Genomic DNA, 23351 nt, shown 5'->3' on the forward strand with positions numbered 1-23351 from the left:
TCTCCCTCTTATGTCCCTGAAATGGGCATTTTCCCCACCTTAATTAGAATCAGCTCATTAGAAATTAAGCTTGGTGGGAAGAATTCTTCAGTTTCAAGAATAATCAATGTACTCCAGGGGCTCGGAAGCTGTTGCATGGCTCTCAAAAGGCGTTTGATTCCAGTATTAATCTTGCAGTCGTAAAGCTGCCTAGAAGAACTATTTGCTGTTTTTTTACTATTGTTTAATCTTTGATGGAGTTTTGAGAGGTGAACTCTGAACAAAAGCGGTGTCTTAAACTTTTTTAATATGCGCCAAATTTTTCATATTTTTACTGTATACTTCATAGGCTTTTATAGGCGGTTTTGATATCTCCGAAGAGGATGGAAGTAGAAACCTTTTTTCCCCTGATCATCTGTGCTTTGTGACGGCCTGATCTTAAATCATTAATGGGTCAGGGCTGATTTCCCACAGCTGTAATTCAGGGAAAAACTTATTTCATTTCCTCCTCCTCTGTGAGTTTTTTAATCAGCATATGTAAAATATATTTTCATCTAGTGTTCTTGCCCAGAGACAATTCACGTTTAGAGGTGAACATTCTCAAATCGTGTATTTTTTACAAAAGTAAATGTTTCCGTTCTGATGTGTGAGACTAATTTTAAAACACTGTAGTCCGGCTATGCTGGACAGTTTCTGTAGCGGTATTTGAGAGAGCTCAAGGATTATTTAGTGTAGTGGAGGGAAGAATTACCCAACATAAAGGAATACCAGCCAACCTATAACTCAGATATATACTGTGTGTCAACCATTGATGGTCTTCATTTGTGTTCCCTAGTCATCTTGGAATTAAACAGCGGTGTGGTAATAAGCTAATACACACAGAGGTCAATATGGAATAATGATTTTTGTGTTTTGTGCATACCTCATTCTTCTAAAATGGCTTTACATACTTAAATACCTATTTATAGGTTTGTTCATAACTGCACCTGCAGAAAAACCATTACATTAAGCATTAGCTCAGTGTTCTGATTGAGCTTTACAGGTAATTCTTGTGAGAAATGTTCTCAATTTTATCATCTGTACCAGCTTAGTTCACTCATTTTTGCTTAGTAATAATAAAAAAAAAATCTGAAAAATAAATGCTTGTTTGGCTTGTCATTTGGATATGTTGGCAATTGGACTAAATCAAGACTTGTTTCCAAACGAGTAACGTGAGAAAGGATTAGCAGGGTTGAAATGGCTGGACACATATTGAAAGATAGGAGGCATAGATAGTGTGAGGGAGAGGACGTCAAAACTTTTAACGTCTCAAGGCCAATATTTTGAGCCAGAGCCAACACAAAGGTCAACTCAGGGGTGAAAGTAAAATTGAAAACTTACCAGTATGGGGCTGGCTCCGCCCCCCCAGGAAGAGGCGGGGCCTCAGGTGGAAGGGGTGGGGCTGGAGGGTCAGTGTCCCCCAGCCAGCCCTTCCATGCTGCCTGGCTAGTGCTGCCCAGGGCTCCAGTGGTGATGTAAAGGGCCCAGGGCTCTGGCTGCTGCTACCGCAGCAGCGGCCGAAGCCCCGGTGCCCTTTTAAATTGCCAGCCCTGGGGCAGCTGCTCCTCTTCCCCCCAACCCCCCTGTTGGCAGCCTCGAAGGGGGCAAAAAGGGCAGCGATGATAAAGTGCTGCCATGGCAGCACTTCAAAGAAAGGTGGTAGGGGCCGGTACCGGCAGCCACCTTTTACCAGTACGCCATACCAGCCTGTACCGCTTTACTTTCACCCCTGGGTCAACCCTCTTTGCATACTGCAGAGCCTCAGACCCATACAATCTCATTCTTCCTAGGCAAAACTCCCTTTGATGCTGCTAGAAGTTTGGCAGTGCGACACCTACATTAGAATATTGCTGTCAACTCTGAACCTCACCAAGAATCTTAGAAGGAACAGATGGTGAAAGTTCTGGAACTGACAAAGGAATCCAGAACAAAGTCCATTTTTGAGGCGACTGATTCTCCTGTAGTCTGGATGTGGATAGACTCAAATGCCAAGGTATTTAAAGTTTGACTGGGTAAGGCCAAATAGGCTATGTTGCCATAGAGATGGGATTGGAGTTGAGATGCGCTGACTCCTGGACCCTTCCTCATGGGGCATGTTTGTGTCACTTTTCTGCCAATGGCTCTAGTCTCTTCTTTAGCAACTGGCCTATGCCCAAAACTCCACAGTAAAATCAGGAAGAAACTGAGTCAGACAAGGTAAATTCCCTTGTCGCAAACTGATTGTGGCCGACTCCTCTCGGAGAGCTCTAGCTTGAAGGGTTACGGTACTGGTGTAGTGGGGGTGAAGGACGTTCTGAAATGGAGTGGAGATCAAACCCCTCACTGCTGAGCACCCCCTAACAATCCAAAATCACTCTGCATTGTGTCCTTAAGCTAAATCATCCCAATCAGCTATGGGAAGGCCCCTTGCAAAGTGAATAATGCTACTAAATTGCTACTACGTATATACCGTGGCCTTCTGGTCTTTGATTAAAAATTGTTCGGGCAGTAGGAATTGGTGTGCAATGGTATTTGATAGCTCTGGTACAGTTGAGAGACTGGGCAACCTCCAGCATGGAGAAATCTGTCTCTGGATGGGGTGGAGAGTAGGGATACATTTTGCATAGCTGAGTTGTGCACCTTACCTGTGGGAGCACCAACCAGCCCTTGGGAAGGATGTATCCCACCACAGGAATGTAGGCATCTGTGTGTTGGAGGGCAGGGAAGGGGAGCTTTGACAATGCCCGTCAAACCAATATGCATCCTGATTTGGGTACTCCTTCAATGTGTCCCCTGTGGTCGTTCCTCACCCTAACCAGTCCCTGCATGTAGGCTTCTACCAAAGCACTAGGTAGAAGGGAAGGAGCAAGGACAAGAGCAGCATGTTGGTGATGGGGCACTACTGAACCTGAAGGGGATCAGAGGAAGGTAGAGCTGGTTAGGAATTGTCCCATGAAAGAAACAGTTCAGTTGGAAAAGGTCAATTCATTAAACCACAAATGTGTGATGGAAATAATTGCTTGGAACTACAGACATGTTCTAATTGAAACCTGTCTTGGTTCCGGATGGGCTGCTGGGAACCCTGGGTTTCTAGAGTCTGTGACTAGGGCAATCTTGCCCTGGAGCCTGTTAGCCTGAGAACTCCAGCTCTCAGTGGGGCTGGCTCCATAAGGCCCCAGGCTCCAGCCCACTTCTCCCAGGAACTGGGTGCACCTGGCTGCTTCATTTATTTTTGGGAAAGTTGAACCAAAATGGTTTGATTTCTTTGGAACTGTCCTGTTTTGTTCTGAAAGTGCCTGAAAATTGGGGAATTGCCAAGGGGACAGAAATTCTGATTTTTTTGACTGGCTCTACAGGAGGGATTCATAGGGATGGCCCTGTGTCTCTGCCCTCCTATAAGATAATGGGGGTTCCCTGCGCCTCTCCCCATGTCTCTGCACCCCCGCATGGGGTGAAGGGGGCTTCCTGGGGTAGGGTTGCCAGGTGTCCAGTTTTTGACTGGAACACCTGCTTGAAAAGGGACCCTGATGGCTCTGGTCAGTACTGCCAACCGGGCTGTCCAAAGTCCGGTTGGCGGCGCAGCAGGGGCCCGGGTCTAAGGCAGGCTCCCTACCTGTTCTGGGCTCCTGGACGCAGGCGCCGGGTCCCTGCGGCCCCTCAGTGCTGGGGCGGCCAGGGACTGGGAGGCTCTGCGTGCTGTCCCTGCCCCAAGTACCAGCTCCGCAGCTCCCATTGGCTGGGAACTGTGACCCATGGGAACTGTGGGGGGTGGTGTCTGCAGGCACGAAGGTGCAGAGCTGCCTGGCTGCCCATGCATCTAGAGGCCACAGGGACGTGGGGGCTACTTCCCTGGAGATGTGGTGCTACCGGGCCCCCACCCCCGGTCCAGCCCAGCACCCCCTCTTGCACCTCAAGCCCCTCATCCCTAGTCCCACCCCAGAGCCCCCTTCAGCTGGAATCTTCCCCAGCCTGGAGCCCCCTCCTGAACCCCTCATCCCCAGCGCTGACCCCCCTCCCACACCCCTGCTCCAGCCCAGTGAAAGTGGCAAACAGTGAGTGGTGGATGGACCGAGCGGGGGGCGGAGCCTTAGAAAGGGGCGGGGCGTGGGCGTGGCTGCAGAGAAGGGGCGGGGCAGGGGTGTTTGGTTTTGTGTGATTAGGAAGTTGGCCCCCCTCTCCCCAGGGCCCCTGTGTCTCTGCTCCAAGGAGGACGGGGGGGCCCCTCTTGTCTCTGCCTCCCCCGCCCCCCTTGCTAGGGCCCCTCCCTCCCTTCACGCCTCTCGCCCCCAGGGGCGGAGTCAGCCCAACAGCGCCACGGCACGTCTGGATGTGACGTCACCACGCACTGGAGGGCCCGTGCGACCCTGGCACTGCGCGGTGGCTCACGGGAGGGGGCGGAGTCGCTCGCTCCCCAGCAGTAACCGGCGCGGCGGAGGCGCCATGCGCCGGCTAAGGCGGAGGGACGCGATACTGCGCAGGCGCATAGCGGGGGGCTGAGGAGCTATCGAAGTATGTCGTGACAGCTGCCTGAGTCGGTTATCGCCTTCTACTTCCGGGTCAGGGCCTGATGGCTGACCGGAAGCGGAGGTGAGACGGGAAGAAGAGGAGGCGGTGCCGGTACCGGCGGGTACCTCCGTGGAGAGAATTTCAGGGGGAGGGGTGACTGCGGTGGAGGTGCAGGAGGGGTTTGCGGCAGGTAAGTGAAGGGGGGGGAGTCGGGGGCGATTGCGAGGGGAGGGGGCGCGCAGGGCGGGGGAGTCGGGGGCCGTTGGGAGGGGGGGGCGAGGGGGGCGCGCAGGGCGGGGGAGTCGGGGGCCGTTGGGAGGGGGCGAGGGGGGCGCGCAGGGCGGGGGAGTCGGGGGCCGTTGGGAGGGGGCGAGGGGGGGCGCGCAGGGCGGGGGAGTCGGGGGGCGCGCAGGGCGGGGGAGTCGGGGGGGCGAGGGGGGCGCGCAGGGCGGGGGAGTCGGGGGGCCGTTGGGAGGGGGCGAGGGGGGCGCGCAGGGCGGGGGAGTTGGGGGGCCGTTGGGAGCCGCCTAACTGAGTTATGTACGAAGCGGGACGTGTTTTACTCTCAGGTATTGCCTCTGCCACTCTGGGTTTATCGGTAAAGTGGGTGAGAGACTGAGAGTCCCAGGCCTGGACTGGGGGAGAGGAGGGTGTGAATACAGGACCTCGCTAACAACACCCCCAGCTTGATCGTTCTGCAAACCTTTCCTTCTCTAGTGCTGCCCTTGCTGGGTTTTAAACAGCAGGGAGGTCTACTCGGAAGCAGGTCACTGTCTGTCTCTCTCTCTCTCTCTCACACACACACTTTACATATGAGGAAGCTGAGGCACTGTGAGGTGAAGCTGATAATCAGCAGTAAAGGTTGACAAGCCAGGAATAGAACTGAGGCTCCTGCTCTAACCACTAGGCCACATTCCCTCCCAGAACCAGGACTAGAATCCAGGAGTCCTGGCTCCTGATTTGACACTGAACCACTTCACCACACTCCCTCCCGAGTTCATCTTGTCCAGTCTTTTTTAGTTGGAATTAAAGCTGCAACACTAATAGTCTCCAATTCTCTCCCTAACACAACAGGAAACTGGAGCGTGAATGTCTAATTTTCATATCGCTTCCTCAGGGGCCCGAATAGTAAAATGCACTGTGTCATCATCATTAAATGTTTTTTTTTAAAATGAGTACTATTAAAATAAAGCTCCCCACTCAAACCAAAAAGGTCCCTAGCCCCACTTGGGACAAGGCTAGGAAAACAGATGAGCCTGGCTTTCTCTAATGGGCATATTGAGTTTCTTGTATTTTCCACTGCATGCATCCGATGAAGTGTAGCTCACGAAAGCTTATGGTCAAAGAAGTTTGTTAGTCTCTAAGGTGCCACAAGTCCTCCCCTTCTTGTATCACTGTAACTCAAGAGTGAAGCTTGAGTGGTTTGTCTCTTGAAACATGGGAGGTTTCTCGTTAATAGTGGAAGCAGCTGAGCTTATCCTGGAGCAATACAACCATACTCCATACTGCAGTTGTTGTCAATTCCTCTTTGGCTTCTCCCCCATTGATTACGCTGCGGGCTCCTGGGTACACCAATGTTTGTACTCTTGTGTAAATGACATGAGCCAGGGGACAGTTAATGGTGGTTCTGTGCATGCTGCAGGCTGAAGAACACTTTGGCAGTGCCCCTCTCTGTCATGCGTAGTTATTTTTGGTTGACTGAGCTGTGATACTGTTAGCATATGTCACTTAGCTGACCTTGGCTCAGTATGGAGGAGGGCTGTCATGTCTTGTTTTCTCTACATGGCTGATGTTTGTTTGTCCTTTGCCACACTTGTTGCTCTTGAGCCACCAATTTTGTGGTAGTCACTGCTGAAAAAAGGTGGTGATTTTATCACAGCAAACCTGAGGTGAACTTGTATTTGCATATGAAGGCACCTGGATGCTATGGTGACTGCAGATCTCATTAGAGACAGTTGCTTGCTTCATGAAGTTCTCCACGTAATTCATATAGTACTAATGTTACTGCAAGGGATGAAAGTGAACTATGGCAAATTAACCCTCTCCCATGAGAAATCAAGGAGAGGAAATGAGCCGGGGGAAAAAAATTCCTTTCAGACAACTAACTGCTAAATCTCGAGAGGCCTGCTTACATTAGGGAGACATGTCATTTTAAATGCCTTTTTTGGCTTCTCTTTGGATCTTGGCAGTCAGAGCAGCAGCTTCTTGCTGCTGACCTTTGTCAGCATGAGACTTTCTCCGTTGTTTCGCTGGCGCTTGTTAAAACACCCGAGGCATGTTGAAAATAAGGAGCTTAAAGGGACACCATCAGCTGAAAGGTAGTCAACTTCAAAACCCTGAGTTAGATGTATTTCCAAGTATACACCTACCGCTGAGCCCCCCCTTCCCCCCCCCCCCAGCCAATCTCTATGGGTTTTTAATCACATTTTACTAGTTTTAAATACCCTTCTCTCTGTTGTGTGAGAGATTCTCTCTTCCCCCCCCCCCCCCCAAACTCCCATCCGGAACTGACCAGGGGAACAAAAATCCTGTCAAAGGTACAAAGTTGACAAAACAGGAACACCCCCCCCCCCAAAAAAAAAAAAACAAAAAAAAAAAACAAAACCTAATTATTCTCCTCTGTGCCCATCAGTAGACGATTCTCTTTCATGGGTCTCAAGCATCCTTAAGGCCAGATGGAACCGCCAAAGCTTAATGTTTTTGGATGGTGTCGTACCCTCCCCCTCCGGTTCCCCTACCAGTAAGTGGAATGTTCTGATCCTGTGCTGGGAGTAGTACAGTGTTCAACTGCCTCCAACTGGCAGTTCCTTTTCACTACTAGCAGGTGAGGAGCTCCCCTCTAACTGCTCCTGTGGGTTGGGGGCGTGTGTGTGATTTTTCTGCCTTTGTTCTTTCCACCTTCCTGGGGAGTGTGAGTTTAGATGTGAGAGGCCTGTCTTTACAAAACCTTGCTAAACACATTTCCTGTCCCCTTTATCTGCCTGAAAACCTGCCTCGTTGGTACCTACCTCTAAGGAGCTCAAATAAGAGATGCCTCAACTTACCCACTATCCTCATTTGGGAGGCAAGTGCCATGGCTAAGAGGGAGAAACTGCCAGTCACCATGGTAACTTCATGGCAGAGCTAAGAGTAGAACCCAGGAGTCCTAGCATCCAGTCTGGCTCTTGAACCATGTGATCACACACTCTCCTTAGTTCATTTTGTACAGTATTTTTCAGCTGGGATTAAAACTGCTTTTTGAGGAAGGCTGCCTGGTTACCTCTATTCAAGGTCCAGAAGTACTGTGAGTTCAGAAGGACAACATCCCACTTGATATTCACCTCAGCTGTTAGGGTGGCAGAATTCCTTGGCCTTAGGGGCCTATCTTAAAACCACTGATGCCCAGAAAAGGGCCACGTTAACTACCCTTCTGATAAACATAGGGCTCTTTGTAAAGTTGACTTCGATATTAATGTTAAATACACAAATGCAGAACTTGTCCACATCTAGGCTCATTGTGGGGTGTTGTTTTTTAGTGAGAAAATCTGTGTTTTTCAAGGTGAAATAATATGAAGCTGCCTTATGTTTCTTGGCACTGCAATTTTCATCTCTGATTTAATTGATCATCCAGTTTGGGAACCTTCTCTACGGCCTGAGATGGAAACAGAATCAGTAAGTACAACATTTCTTTGAAAAATACTTAATTATGCAGAGCCAGGGGATCCCAAAACTCATTCTGCAGAACACATCATGAGAGAGACCGTCTCATTTGTCATCTCTCTTCCCAGTACCTCAACCTTTATTGCTTGTTTAAGAGCTGCAAGAATGGACTGTCACTTCATATACTCACTATCTATTGGGTTTTATTATATATAAAATTTAGCTATTCTGTTTGGAATTGTGAGATTACAAATACATTAAGGAACTCTTGGTATACCATAAATCAAGTGTTGCTTTGGCTTTCAAATCTATATTATAGGAATTGGTGCATTTATAGCCCTGGTGACTCAATTTATTATTTAATATACGGGTAAACAATTTAAAACCAGCACTATCGGGTAGCTTAGGTCCAAAATACAGACTTTGGGTGTCTTAAAACATTTTTGTATCAACCAACTATTAATAGAGGTTTTTGCATGAATTGAAAATAATAAACTTGTTTGGATTTAAACATTTACCTCCAGAGTTTACCAAAGTCTAGAAGATGACTATAAACAGACATAAAACTGACTAAGGAGGTGATTTTCAAAGGCGCAAATACCAGTTAGGCACCTCACTTTCTTTCATTGGCTTTTATGGTTTTGTAGAAAGAAGACCCTAATTTGAAAATAAATATTGGTACTTGTTGGTACTCTTGTTAACTTTTTATTCTTTTAAAAATGGCTAAAAGAGGTGCAGTAGGTTTGAATTTAGTTTATATGGTGGCTTTTGATACTTTCAGAAATTGCCTTTTTAAAATCTGTTTCTTTATTTTTTGAAATATATTATAAAATATTGTCTTGATTCTCAGACTATCCCAATTTGGCAGAACAAGCCCTGTGGCTCATCACGTAGTGTTGTCAGGAGGATTGGGACAAATCTTCCTTTAAAACCCTGTCCTAGAGCATCTTTTGAGGTAAGGGGAATGCATGAGAGATTCTGGAAATATATACAGGACTCTGCAGTTCTTTAGCAACAGAAATAATTCTGATTTGCCATTCCTTCCCATAGCAAAGTAAAGTATTTTTGAAATTGAAAATGCACCACATGCAGTCAATAGGGTTGTATAAATTATCAGTTTTAACAATTTTAACTCTTCCTAGTTTTGTAAATCCCTGAAATGATCAGTGGCAATCTGGGAACAACACGTTCTATACAATCATGCCTACAATCGGGAAGGAGCGTGAGCTAATGATCAGAGGGGACTGAGTCCAAACTTTTGGATCCTATTCCCAGCTGAGCCACTAACTGAGTGTGTGACCTTGGGCAAGTCACTTAACCTCTCTGTGCCTCTGTTTCCCAAACCATAACATGAGGCTCATGATACATACCTACTTCATTGGGTGTTTGAGAGTTAGCTCAATAATGGTATTGCTTTGTAGCTGAAAAGTGGTGTTCGTGTGGATGCCAATTTTTTTCCTTTTTTGGCTGCATTTAGGCAATAGTGAGTACATTTTTGCAGGTTCATTTTCCAGTTTTATGATACATATCAAAAAAGCTAAGAGGACAGTTTCATAAACCAGTACATGAAACGCTGGGTGTGTTTATCTGAATCCATCTACGCTGGCTTTGTACAGCAAAGGCTCAGCTATGAATCTGATGCAGAGAAGGCTTCATCATCTTTAAATTGTACCAAACACATTAAACAGAACAAAAACCATTATGTTTATTATAATGTCACTATGTTCTTCCTAGGTTCTACCAAACATTTCAGATCTGTATCTAAACGATGGACCTCCAGTCCCCCACTCTGGCAGATATTGCATGGATAGCAGCAGATGAAGGAGAAACCTATGCTAGAGTCAGGTATTTTTTACTTTCTTTCTCTCCCCATATCTTTCCGTTCTTCCATTCTTCCTGGGTGTTTTATGAAAGATAAAACAGTAACTGATCAAATGCTCAAAATTTCTCGTCACTTAGGCATCTGACCAGAACAACTCATTGATTTATTTTTTTTCTTTGAAAATTGTTCCACAGAGAGGAGGGGATGAGAAATTTTGGCCAAGGACACAAGGGCAAACTCTTACAGAAAGTGCCAGGGGATACTTAACGTTCAGCTAGAGTGGCTGGGCTCTTCGCTTTTAAGATCGTAACTGAAAGACCTCCACCTAATAAACTACATGGTGCTCAGGGTATCTACTTCGGAAGGATGAAGGGCTGTCATATCCCTTCTGGGATTCACACCTAGTGGTCCAGGGAGTCCACTTCTATCCATTTCACTTTTTGAAGTTCTAGGGAAGGCCACATTAATATTAATGTCTTGTGAAAAATAAAATGTAGGCCTTTTGCAGTTCGAGAAACTGTGAAATGGGAACAGGTGACGCCCCCATTTGCATACACTATCAAATGCCACTCCATTGTACAGAAATGTAAACCAGCCAGAAGAGAGGAATATAGAATCATAGAATATCAGGGTTGGAAGGGACCCCAGGAGATCATCTAGTCCAACCCCCTGCTCAAAGCAGGGCCAATTCCCAGTTTTTGTCCCAGATCCCTAAATGGCCCCCTCAAGGGTAGAACTCACAACCCTGGGTTTAGCAGGCCAATGCTCAAACCACTGAGCTATCCCTCCCCCTCCTGGTTAAGGCTCTAGACTGAAAGTTTGGAGGCTTGCTTTTTTTGTTCCTGCATCTGCCACAGACTTCCTGTGTTGGGCAGCAGTTTTTGTGTAGTTTCTGTGCCTCATTTTCCTCCTTTATAGAACAAGGATAATATCTACCTGCCACGAGTATCCTGATGTATTGTTTGTAAAATGCTTTGCACTTCTTAGGTGGAAGGCTGTAGAAATACAAAACATTATTGCTTGAGTGGGGTCTGTTCCATTTGTGTGATTGATGGGCTTTTGTGCTGTTCTTCTTAGGAGTGACACTCGCCCATTAAAGCACAAGTGGAAGCCCAGCCCATTCTTTGTTATACAGCGAAATGCTTCAGTCCCCAACTTGAGAAAGCAGGAAGAGAAGCTGCTGGTCTTGAAGAAACCTGGTTTACCGGCCCTCAGTCGGACGACAGAGCTTCAAGATGAGCTGAGTCACCTGCGGAGTCAAATAGCTAAAATTGTAGCTGCAGATCCAGGTAGGAACATAAGTCTTCTTTTCTAACAATAAAAGGCTTGAGACAATGAACCGTGATGATTCCACGATAAAACGCAGTGAGTACTGGTCAGATACTATATCAAAACATTGCCAGTATTCTGGCTTTTTGCATACAAATGCAAGACAACAGATATTTTGTCGTCTTTGGACCCCTATCTCTAGCATGTGACTTAGCGATCTAATACAATATATGTTTGTAGTGGTATGCATAGCCAAAGCTGTCCAAACAGCTCATTGTTGCAACTACAGCTGAGTGGAGCATCGTAGGAGTTCGACTAGTGGGGAGATGACAACCATGCTGATCCTATTGCTTCGTAAGAGCTGGCAGTGGATTAAATGGAATACAACCATTTCCAGTATCCATGTAGTGAACATGAATGACATAAACGGCTAGAGTTGTAGTCAGCCATTGTGAATTCTACGTTTCTTCCTTCCCCTTGTTTGTGCAATGTCCTCTATGATGTCAGTAGAACGAATGGTACTGTTTGTATGTATTGGCATTTGTTTAATACGTTTAATATTTACAGGGGAGGGATAGCTCAGTGGTTTGAGCATTGGCCTGCTAAACCCAGTGTTGAGTTCAATCCTTGAGGGGGTCATTTAGGGATCGGGGGCAAAAATTGGGGATTGGTCCTGCTTTGAGCAGGGGGTTGGACTAGATGACCTCCTGAGGTCCCTTCCAACCCTGATATTCTATGATTCTAATTAGTACTACCAAAATCAACCGTAACTGTACTGGAGAGAGAAAGGTAGAGGGTGTTTTAGTTTCCAGACTGAGCGACTTCCATTGAATGAAAAGGTTGGGGATTTAGTCTTGTCATTCTTGCCCCCAGGCCTGTTGTTGATGTCTAAAAAGGGTTGTTTTCCTCTCTCTTTGGGAGTGTGATGTAAATGTTCTGGTTTTTCGTGACCAGAGATGAGTACTAATTGTTCTCGGGCCAGTTAAGCTTTTTGAGAAGAGGCCATCTGGAGTTCAGATTATAAAGCCAGAAGGGATCATTGTGATCATCTAGTCTGACCATGTGCACAACATCATCTTGAATTAATTCTAGTTGGTTGACTGCTGCCTGTCATAAACACACTGATTTTAGTTGTGTTTTAAGCTAAAAAAATGCAAGTAAATTTAATGTGAAAGGGGAAATTCCATCCTTCAGTTTGCTCTTATGGTCTAGCTTCCGCTGGGTGGCTCTGGAAATAAACAGGATGCTATTTTTGGTGAAACCTCGAAGTACACAGTGGCATCACATGCTTGTTCGTACTGCTGACCAGTCTCAGAGCCGTGCAAGACCAGAAGTACCCTTGAGGCCTTGTCAATCTTACAACTTTAAAACCTTTTAAAAGTAGCAACTTGGCACATTCCTGGAACTTGAACCTTCTCCAAAACAGCTTCTCTTGTAGGAAGCTGCATCTGTTATTCGTGTGCAGTGTACTTGAACTGTTGGTGTACAACCAAGGTACAAAGGCAGTGGTTATAATTTGCCTTTCTGACAATGACATAAAAGGGGGGAAATTGTAACTTTGTTATGGCAAAAAATGCGAAAGCCTTTTCCATTTTTAAATAAAATGCAGTGAGCTTTGAGCAGGGGGTTGGACTAGATGATCTCTTGAGGTCCCTTCCAATCCTGAGATTCTGATTCTATGATGTCATGACACTATCTTAAATACTGCTGTTTGTCATGGGAAATTGTGTAAGTGAAATATCCTTTATTCTGCAATTAAATATAGTTTTGCTTGTTTTGTTTTTTTAATTTAAAACCCAGGGCACTCTTCCCTACTCGACTACAGAACCAAATCTAATCCTTCAGGGAGAAGGAGACAGTTGAGTAGGGTGACCCTTCTATGAAAAATACCTTGTCCTAGGATCTGTCCAAAGTCATAGCTGTGACGAACTTACAACCTTATAAACAATATAAGCAATTGCTTATAGTTAGTCCTGTTATAAGGGGAGACACTTACTCATTACATCCTCAGACGATACTGGATTTAGTTTGAATGTTGGCCTCTGCATTTCAGACATGAATCGTATGTATTCGGTTCAGCCCATTTTAACTTATTTTATCCATCTTTAATATATGAGATGCCCACTTGGAATACATAGGATGTTTTTGTCTAGATCACAGTTAATTTTTAAATGAGATGCGGTACAAAGTTGGCCATCTAGTGTATCGATAATCCACTCAGGACAGAATTTGGCCACAAGTTCATGGGTCACAGTTACATGCACAGAATGCCTAGGGGAGAGCTTGTGTGAGTTTGTTTTTTTCAGATGTGGAAACTGAGGCAGAGAGGTTCTCTGGGACAAGACTACACCAGATGAGAGTGAAAAAGCTGCCTTTAGAACGTCAGATTCTTGATTCCCAGGCTTGTATTCTAAGCAGTGGACATGCTGCCTCAAAAGTAACTGAAGGCAGAATTTGACCCTTAAAATGTCAGTGTACACTGCCTCTTAATCAGCTGTTGGTACCTTTCATTCTCCTTAAGCCGTACGGCGTCAGGAACAGCTTTAACGCTTCCGAGTTCAGTAGTAAAATGGGGTTTTAATGATAGAATAATTATGGCTCTTGCTCAAACCACATGAGCCTTGTCTCATCCCCACCCTCTCCCTATGCCAGGTGATAGTATATTTTTGTGTAACTGCCTACCCTGGTCCAGTCATCATTTTCCAAAAAGATTCACTCAGTGATTTCATGCATGTAGGAATTGTTTTTGCTGGTTATTTTGCTAGGAAACTAGAGTATTTTCCATGCCTTTGGATAGGGCATGGTGCATTCTTTCTTAGAGGCAGACACACTCTGACATGAGTGTGATACTATATCACAGAAAATTAAGAATTTTTCCAAACTCTTCCAAGATACTTTGTGGTCATATTTAGGTTGCATATGTAGAACAATAATTACTTTTTTCCTGATCTCTGGTGCATTTGTACTCTTAGAAAAAGACAAAGCACAGACGAAGGGGGAAAGGCATTAGCTGATCTGTATGGAAAACAATCCGTAATTTAACACAGAATGTACTGTGCAGAGGTCAGGTAGTTTAAGGGAAGTATATTTGCATCTTGTTGTCTATTAAACCATAAGGTATCACAGAACATACACACTAAAAGGCTGAAAGAACTCTCCAGGGGTGGAGGAGACCGTGAAAGTGAAGCATGTACCCTCTTTGGAAAGGCTGTTACCCTCATTCTTCCTCCTCCATGTAAGATCCAAGAGGAGCAATCGAATTAGAAACACAGACTGGAGAAAATGTCTTGAGAGCAAGATGCCGGATCAGTCAACTAAACTGTTCAACTCCCCTTAATTAGAGGAAGATGATGACTGAGCGAATAAGAGGTCTACATGGGAAACACTGATCATGTGTTTCTCCCTCCCTGCTCCTTCCCTGGCAATGTGACCAGGTTTGTCAGCTCGCTTATAAGGGCTTTTTGCAAAGTCTACAGCATATTTTGATTTCAGTACTTTGGAATTATAATTGAGAAAATAGTTGCAGCCAAGTAATCTGATAATCCAAGTGCTAACTACCATTCTCAATCTCCTTTTGGAGGTGTTGGTGGAAAGTAATAGATACTGTGTAACTGGCTTTATCTACATCAACAAAATGACTCTGGTCGCTGGAAACTGAAAGCGAGTCTGTGTAGTTCTGTAACCTCCTTTCTGACATAGAAAAGGCCCTTCTAGAAGATGCGTGTACTCTAATGTTAAATAAATTAGGGAAAAATCCAAGGTCCCAAAAGGCATTCATATCAGAGTCAATATTTAAAATGCAGGAGTGCCTAGTTCCCAGTCGTGTGTTCGTACTGTCATGTGTAGAAATGCCTGAGATCCATGTGTAATGGTTTTCAGAACAAAATGGAAAGGAACGACTTGGTAGAGGCATTGTGTAAAGGGGACAGCCCTGGTTAAAGGCCTGGGATGGTGCTGTAGGAGGAAGACCCTGGATTGGAAGAGGAAGAATGGCCTTCTGCTTAAGGAATTCGACTGGGACCCAGGAGACCTTTGTTCTGTTCCCAGATTTCACAGATGTTTTGTTTGTCCTTAACTATGTAACTTAATCTCTGTGCGTGAGTTCCCACCTGTAAAATGGGAATAATGCTTTTCTGGCTCCCAGGGGGCTTGTGAAGATAAAGTCTATCTTTGCAAGATACATGGTAATATAGTGATGGAGGCTGTATGTGGACCCAGATTTGTAGACAGAAGCATGGTATAAGAGGCAGTGGGGATGAGCACTGGAGGGGCGGGAGGGCTGTAGGAAGCAGTGGGCATGTGGAGGGTAAAAGGGAAAGCCCTGGGCCATGTTTATTTTTGCATCACCTGGGGGAGGTTGGCCAAGATCTGAGCTTGATTTATATTTTACTGCTTAGAAAAATAAGGTGATTTGGCACTAGTTTACGTATCCACGTTTATTGTTTTCTTTTTCAGCTTCCGCTTCATTAACGCCAGATTTATTATCTCCAGGAAGTTCAAATGTATCTTCTCCCTTACCTTGTTTTGGATCCTCATTCCAATCTACAACTTCCTTTGTCATTAGTGATATCACAGAGGAGGCAGAATTAGAAATTCCGGAGCTTCCATCAGTTTCCGTGCTTTGTTCTGCAACCTCTGAATGTTGTAAACCAGAACCAAAGGATGTTGACGAGGAAGATTCTGTCTCTCTTTCGAAGGCCAGCAGTTTTGCAGACATGATGGGCATCCTTAAAGACATTCATAGGATGAAACAGAACAAAGATTTGTAAGTCTCTCCTGAACCTCTTTTATTTTCTGAATGAATGTTCCTGTCCTCTTTTATTTTTTGTTTGTTTGTTTTGTTTGTTTCAAAGCATTGTAGACGCACGGAATATTGTGTTTATCTGCTGGTCCTTCGTGCTATAATCAAGCTTTACGAGGAAATATTTGTTGTACATTAGAACTGCTGCTATTTCTAGATCTGTTTTATTTGCCTCCAAAATGATTCCCTTTGAGCCGAGCCAAGCCTTTGAATTTAAGGGTAGAAAACACTGGAGAGAGGGGGGAAGTAGTGCAAGTCTGCTAGTGCGCTGCTTGACCACTCTGCTTCGACCCATCCACGCCAAAAATCATCTTGCTTTTTTTATTGTTTAACAAAATGTGTGGGGAGAGGAGACCTCCATGCTGCGACTCTTCATGTGTGAAGCCCTCTGAGACGCTGCCTTACTATTGTCAGATATCTGCACACCCCTCACCTCTAAGCTCTGTGTGCGTTCCATGCAATGTCTGATTAGGCAAACCGCCCACCTCATGCCTTTTTCCTCATAAGTGCTGTCCTGAAAGCAGATTTATCGTACTGTTGTCTTGTAACCTGGGAACGCCAAGTCATTGACATGCTTACCTATGCATTGTCGGGAACAGGACCCTCCCAATGAAGAAATACCTTCTCTAATATCTCAGCTGGCCTTTGTACTGTCCTTGTTTCACATGGACAACATGGAATTAGACTGACGAAGCTCAGCCCTTTCACCAGCGCACCCCAAAATCCATGTGGCCACTTCTGTGGTATTGTGGGGAGCCCTATTCGATATCAGAATAAAGAACATTTTGAATCATCATTATGCTCCTTATGAATGTTATGCCTAATCCAATTAAAGAGAGAGTGTCTGGCACCAAACAAAAGTATACCAAAAAATAAAACACTGAAATATACTCTGTACAGCTCAGCCTGCACCTGAAGTATCATTGCTCTCAAATTTTCCAAAGAAATATTATTCAGAAGTGGAAATATATCCCTCCTCCATTATAATTCTTGTCATTAATCTTTCTGGAGGCTGGAGTAGGAGTCAAACTTAAATGAATTTCTCCCTCTCATGAATACACACTGGATATGTATCCTCTTTTGAATTGCAGATTGAAGTTTTTTCCTGCCCGTCCAAAGGAGCTTTTTTTTGGCATCCTTTGCAGTTTTGATTTATCACAGTCAAAGGAGATGTAATTTGCAAAAAAAAAAAAAAAGGTACTTGTCGTTTTGCAGGATTTAGCAGGGTTGCATCAATTTCCGTTGTCAGGCATTAGGTAATTTCGTCTGCAATGTCGTATTTGGGAAATGTGAATCATCTTCTTTTGCTGATAGAAAACCAGACTTTCTTCAGAATGTTAAATTTGAACTCCCATCAGAAATGGGCTAAAACGTAGCTAAAGTGCCTACAAGCATTTGTTACACTTGTGCGACACAATATTTAACCCTAATTGCGTAAATTCATTTTCAAATACATAAAGTAAACTTCCCCTGGAGGCTCATTTTCAAATACATAAAGTAAACTTCCCCTGGAGGGGAAATTGCCAAACACCTGGGGCATATTGGGCCTGGGAATCGTGCACTATGCAGAACAACGCTGATTAGGGAAAGACCTGCAATAATTTTTTTCAGCTGGGAGATTCAGGAAGCTCATTCCATGTGTCAGAAGCTGCAGAGAAGGCGGCTCTCACACCAGCATTCCCAGGTTCATTGGGAAGGTGCTTGATGAAGAGGGATTGGTGCGGAGGCATTTCACAAGGTCTTTGAGGGGGACCTGGAGCAAGTTCGTGAAGAGTTTTAGGAACAAGCATGGTGACTTTCTGAGGCTTATTCTTAAAATGACTCTTGAACTAGTGGATGCACTTGGTTGAGCAGCTTGGTTAGCGTGAGAATGCAGGTCGCAATATTATCCCCATGTCTGTTGAGTCATCTTGTGTACGCTCCTGCGTGGATTAGATATGGAGCACCACTAGCCCAGTGCCTTCAACAGACGTAGCTGAAGTCCTCCTAAAGCCTTGTCATGGATGGGGTCGGGGCCTTATGGTACAAGTGCTCATATTTTGACTTTATGCCTCCCTGGCCAAAATGCATAGGGATAACTAATGCTGAATGAAAAGGACGGTTCGTGGAATGTTTACATCTTGTTCCTGAACCAGCCGAATAGGAGAAGGAAATAACAAGAGCTATGGCTCATACACAAGGAGAAGATTGCCGCTGGAGGGTAGGGGGAGAGAATGTTAGACATGACCTCTCCCTAGGATCAGCAGGAACGGAGCACGGCCACTGAGAACAGTCTAGGTGAAACTGTGCCCGTCTGTGACCCGAGGATTTGAAGGCAACCGCAGACTTTAACTCTTCCAGCAAATATACACCCCCATTGTGCAGGGAGGGCTCTAGTGTGCACCCTCAGGGCATTTCAGATGCTGTGCCGGACAAGTCCTTTCACTTTAAGATTTGATGGTGTTGACATATATGTGGCTGGTTATGCAGATAGTTCTATACAAGGTGTGTGTTTGACTTTCAGGGTAGCATCCTCATCTGTCCCAGTCATTCTGTTTCCCCAAATGAGATGGAATTGCATGATTCCCCAGAAAGTCAGTATACAGACACCTGAGCAGTAGGTGAGTCTCAGTCCTCAGGATTAGGCTATTGTAGGTGGGGGGAAGGTAGTCTGAGCCATGGGAATGGTAACACACAGCTATGCAGAACTGAGGGTGGCATAGAGAGAAGAGCCCCAATTTTCTTGCTGCTTATTTATCAGCAGTTCCCATTGACTTCACTGGAAGTCGCTCAGATGCAGGAGCAAGAGAATGGGACCAGTATAATTTTAGGGACTGCCGGTGGTATGCATGGACTGCTCCGATCGTGCTGCTGTAGCACCCTAACATAGACCCTTCCTGTGTCGCCGGAAGGGGATTTTCTGTCGATGTAGTTAGTCCACCTCTCCTAGAGGTGGTAACTAGGTTGGAAGAATTCTTCCACCCAGCTAGCTGCCTCTACACTGGGGTAGATTGAGTTCACCATGCCACAACATTCTTCAAAGCCCTGAGCAACTTAACTAGATGGATCTAATTTTTAATTGTAGACCAGGCATGTATCTGATGGTTTATGCCTTTATCCAAAGAAGGGGCTAGTCCTTCTCCAGGTAGCTATGTTCCAATGGCCTTATTCCGTGAAGGGGAGCTATTACCAGTAACTATTAGCACAGACGTCTGTAAAGTAGAATGCAAATGTCTTGTATGAGGATATCTAACAAATTCTATCCCACTGGGACTGGACGGGCAGAGAGCCCTGCTTTTCTGTTCAGCCAAGGCCCGTTTCCCACAGGGAATAACTGCTCGCCTGATTAACAGGAGAAGCTGAATCACATTGTATGCAAATTTATTTTAGTGTGTTTCTGATAGCTCTGTTTTTTTTCCTGATTTAAATTGGTGTTCAGAATGAATGGCCCAGATCCTAGGCAAATACTGCGGTAGCAATAACATGAATTGCCATGTCTCCAGTGGATTTACCGAAAGATAACGGCATTCATTTGTGGAAAGGTTGTGGTGATGTGTGTTTTCCCTAATGCTTCCTCTTACGCTGTATGACCAAATCTATAACCATAGCTTCACACCATATATTGCTTCCTATTGCCTTGCCTCCAATGTACAGTACAAGCACTTGGAGATGAGGGTTACAATATCTGAATGAGAGCTGGGTGAATAGCTGTGAATAATGTATTCCTTGTGACTTAGCAATTAACTGGTGAACAATTGTCTTTGTTGTTTGACCAGCACAAATTGACGATTGCCCTACACGCTGGCCTCATACCATGGTGACGTGCCATATATCTGTTGAGAGTTGGTTGGGACTCCCTAATATGCTGTGGGGGTGAGCAGCTTGTACCTCCCCGACCAGCTGAATACAACAGTTATTGTGTGCCTGGAAAGCAACAAGATCCTAGAAGCCCGGATTTCTTGTGGTGAATTGCTGGGCTTTTGCTGTGTCTTATCCTGTTGACATCAGTTCCGTATTTCACATAAAATGTTTAGTGAACAAAAACAAGTGAATGTGAAAAGATCTAGTGGGGTTATGCTTAGAACATCTGTTATTTCACAGCTGATGTACATTAATGAGTTGTGAAATATCCTGCCATAGCCACCTATAGTAAATGATCTCAGTCAGCTTAGAACTGATTATAGAGTCCTTGATCTCTTTGAGGTTATTGTGGTGATTATACGGACATCCCAGCAGGTGTAGAAGCAGCATCATGTAGAAGAATCATGAGGCAGCATGAACTGAGGTTGTTTTCAAGCGGCAGCCTCCCTGGGGTCTGTCCCTCGTCTGACCAGTTTCCCGAACTCCGACGGTACCAGAGCCAGCAGTATAAAGTGAATGTGTAAAAAGGGAGTTAAATGACCATTTTAATTTTTGTGGGTGGAGATGCCATTTACACCTAACGATGATTAAATCAATGCTTCTCTGATGCTCCTGTTTAGGAACTGGTGTTAAAACCCACAGCCTGGAAACTTCAGGAATGAGTATGAGACACATTTGCATGTTTCCACCATTAAAATCAGAATAGAGCCCTTTTAATAGCTGATGCCCTTTGGAAAGGAATGGTCTGTGTAGTGTTCCAGCTGATCCGTTCATTCGGTGTGTGGTTAAAAACATTTAGCGTGAGGATCTGCTTTGAATGTGAGTACGTTTTTTTAAGTACTGATGGTGGGACTGATCTAATTCAGGTGTAATTGTGCATTAATTTGTCCATGATTACTTCCCTGGTTGTTGTAGTTCTTTGGTGAGAATTTCTAAAGAATCAAGATGCTGATATTTAATTGCAGTGCTGCTTGATGTTGGTTGAAGGTACCCCCTCTGCTGCCAGTTGCCGGGTGTCAGTTTTCTACAATAGCTGCTGGTTGTGCGCTGTTGCAGGAGGCTTGTTCTCTCCCTCTCATAGATTTCCCCCACACCGCTTTTAGCTACCCATGGTGGGGATGAGCTTCTTCCTTGTGATCAGTACAACTTCAGTCTTTATTGCTGCAGTCTCACTTTGCCTCTTCCTGCATCTGCTCTTGGCTTCTCTCCTGTACCCATTGCCCTTTGGAAGCAGTTTCTTGGAACGCTGGATGATTTTGGATTCTCTTAAGCTTCCCCAGCTTCAGTAGTTCTTTCTCCCTGTCTCTGCACTCGTATCAGAGGGGATCCTGATTCTGGTGAAATCAGTGGGGTGTTTCTATCTACCGTCATGATTTAAAAGCTGAAGTTAAACTATATATTACAATTGTGGGCTAAGGCCTTGCCCCTTGGGTTACTTGTGAACTTCTTAAATTTAATCACTTGGTCTAGTAAAAGCTTTCAGTGCAAATTCAAGATTAAGTGGCTGCAGGTGTTTAAAACAAATACAGCAAACTGTAATTTATTTTTTGCTTTCATCTAGTTAAAAATAATAAGCTCTTTTAGAGGCTTTTAAAAGATTTCAGAACTCATGGAATGTTTTCCAGCCTATAAGAAATTTTTTACTCTAAAATATTAAACTCTGAAATCAGTGGCTGTTATGGGATCCTTATTTTCAAGTATCATGAATGACCCAATATAATTCATACATTTTTGGTTTCTTGTGAAGTAGGTTCCCTTTTTGTAAAGTAAACTGATCACTAGGGCTCATAAAACGCAGGACCCACTGCTTACCTGTCATGCAAGACTATTGTTGGATTATGTGAGAAAAGGGGAGGTAAAGCAGAAGAATCCTGTTTTTATTGTACAAAGACATGCAAGTGAGCAGTGTACCCATTTCACAATTAACATCATCATAGATAATTAGTTCTAACTATTTCAGTTCAAAGTAATGTCTTTTGGTTTTAATAAAGAAGGGGGGCAGCCTGCATACAGCTTGTATTTTGCACATTTCCTCTGACCTGTTAACACTTCAGATTTAAAATTTTGGAGGTGGGGGAATGAAATGTAGACTGAGATTTTCTACACCACTAGGGGCATTTAGACCGCACAATTTCCCCTTGAAATTAATGGGAACTCTGTCTCTACATTTCCTAGGCAGCTTGCAAAATCTCAGCCTTAATGAACATTCGCTTTGTCTTCTATTCAGGTTTTGCACTTTACCCAACTCTGACAGACTGTCAGGGTTCCCAGTGCTGCGGTGAGATGCTTAAATAAAAAGGGGGTTTCAGAGATGCACCATTTTCTCATAATTTGGTTTATAAAACAATTTTTTTAAACAAAATCCTAAAGCTTGGGCCTAGCAGAGACAGTGTCCTCTGCAGCCTTTGGAGAATCTCTACCCAAATTGCTGTTAATAAGTTAATTTTGTATCCTCCATCAGGAACCGAACTTTACTGAAGGAGGAAGACCCCGCTGTTCTTATATCAGAAGTGTTAAGAAGAAAATTTGCTCTAAAGGATGAAGATGTAACCATGAAAGAAAACTGACATTACACTTCCATTTAAATCTGTAAGCAAGTGTATCGTGCTCCTAAGATTTTTCTTCACAGTAGCTGCCTTCCTCAGGATAAAACTTTTTTGCCTCTTTACTAATTAGAAATGATTTCTGCGCTGGAAACTTATTCAAGAAAGAAACTATGGATTTGCAGTGTTTTCCACGTCTCTAAATATATAAAAACTTTTTAAGAAAAAGGAAATCGTTTTCCACATATATTTTGAAGCATTGCTGGTAACAGATTCTTCTACAGAGTGATGCTAAATGAAGTTATCTTCCTATCTGTGTTTTCCCCAAGGTGACTTTAACTTGAATCATTAATTTGACTCATGATGGTCTTGTTGCAATATGACTAGCTACTAATTTATAATATAAATGGACATAAAGCATCTAATTCTTTCTTCGTTCAGGGAAAGTCTGGTGCAAAGCTATCAATGAAACTAAATTGCTTCTTCCTTCTAGGCTGTCAGTTTTTAGGAAGTTCTTACTGTAGCGAGGGTGGTTTAAGAGCTTACATTATTTTCTCAAAAAAGGATTCCATTCCCTAAAGTTTCTTCCAATTACTTTCCTGTCCCATTTGGGATGGGAGACATTAGAGGGAATGATCAGTCCATTTAACCAAGCTCAATTTGCTAGACTGGTGAGTGACTTTCAAATAGTTTGTAATATTTGAAAGATCAAAATATCCCAAGTCACCTTACATGACACTTATATCCTGCCCTAAGGTAACTTGTCAAGAATTCCATGTGTTTCATTTAAAATGATCTTTTTATTCAATTAACTTTATTAAAATTCAGTAAGGATTTCATCCAGTTAATGTGACTTAAAGTTTATCTACTGAATCATCAAAGCTAGGAGTTGAGTCCTGTAGGAAACCATGTGGGGAAAAGGAAAGGAGAGAGT

General features: G+C 44.3%; 1 protein-coding gene across 1 annotated transcript; it reads left to right on the plus strand.

Annotated features, from left to right (window-relative positions):
- The first annotated feature begins 4373 nt into the window (after positions 1–4373).
- On the plus strand, positions 4374–23256 carry MTFR1L (mitochondrial fission regulator 1 like). The gene is given in 8 exon segments (XM_077838145.1): positions 4374–4693; positions 8019–8154; positions 8993–9097; positions 9877–9924; positions 9926–9987; positions 11042–11253; positions 15689–15998; positions 22336–23256. Coding segments are annotated over 7 exon segments (933 nt in total). The 5' UTR covers positions 4374–4693; positions 8019–8064; the 3' UTR covers positions 22442–23256.
- The last annotated feature ends 95 nt before the right edge of the window (positions 23257–23351 follow it).

The sequence above is a fragment of the Eretmochelys imbricata genome, chromosome 19 (assembly GCF_965152235.1).
Source record: "Eretmochelys imbricata isolate rEreImb1 chromosome 19, rEreImb1.hap1, whole genome shotgun sequence".
In the NCBI taxonomy this organism is placed as follows: Eukaryota; Metazoa; Chordata; order Testudines; family Cheloniidae; genus Eretmochelys; species Eretmochelys imbricata.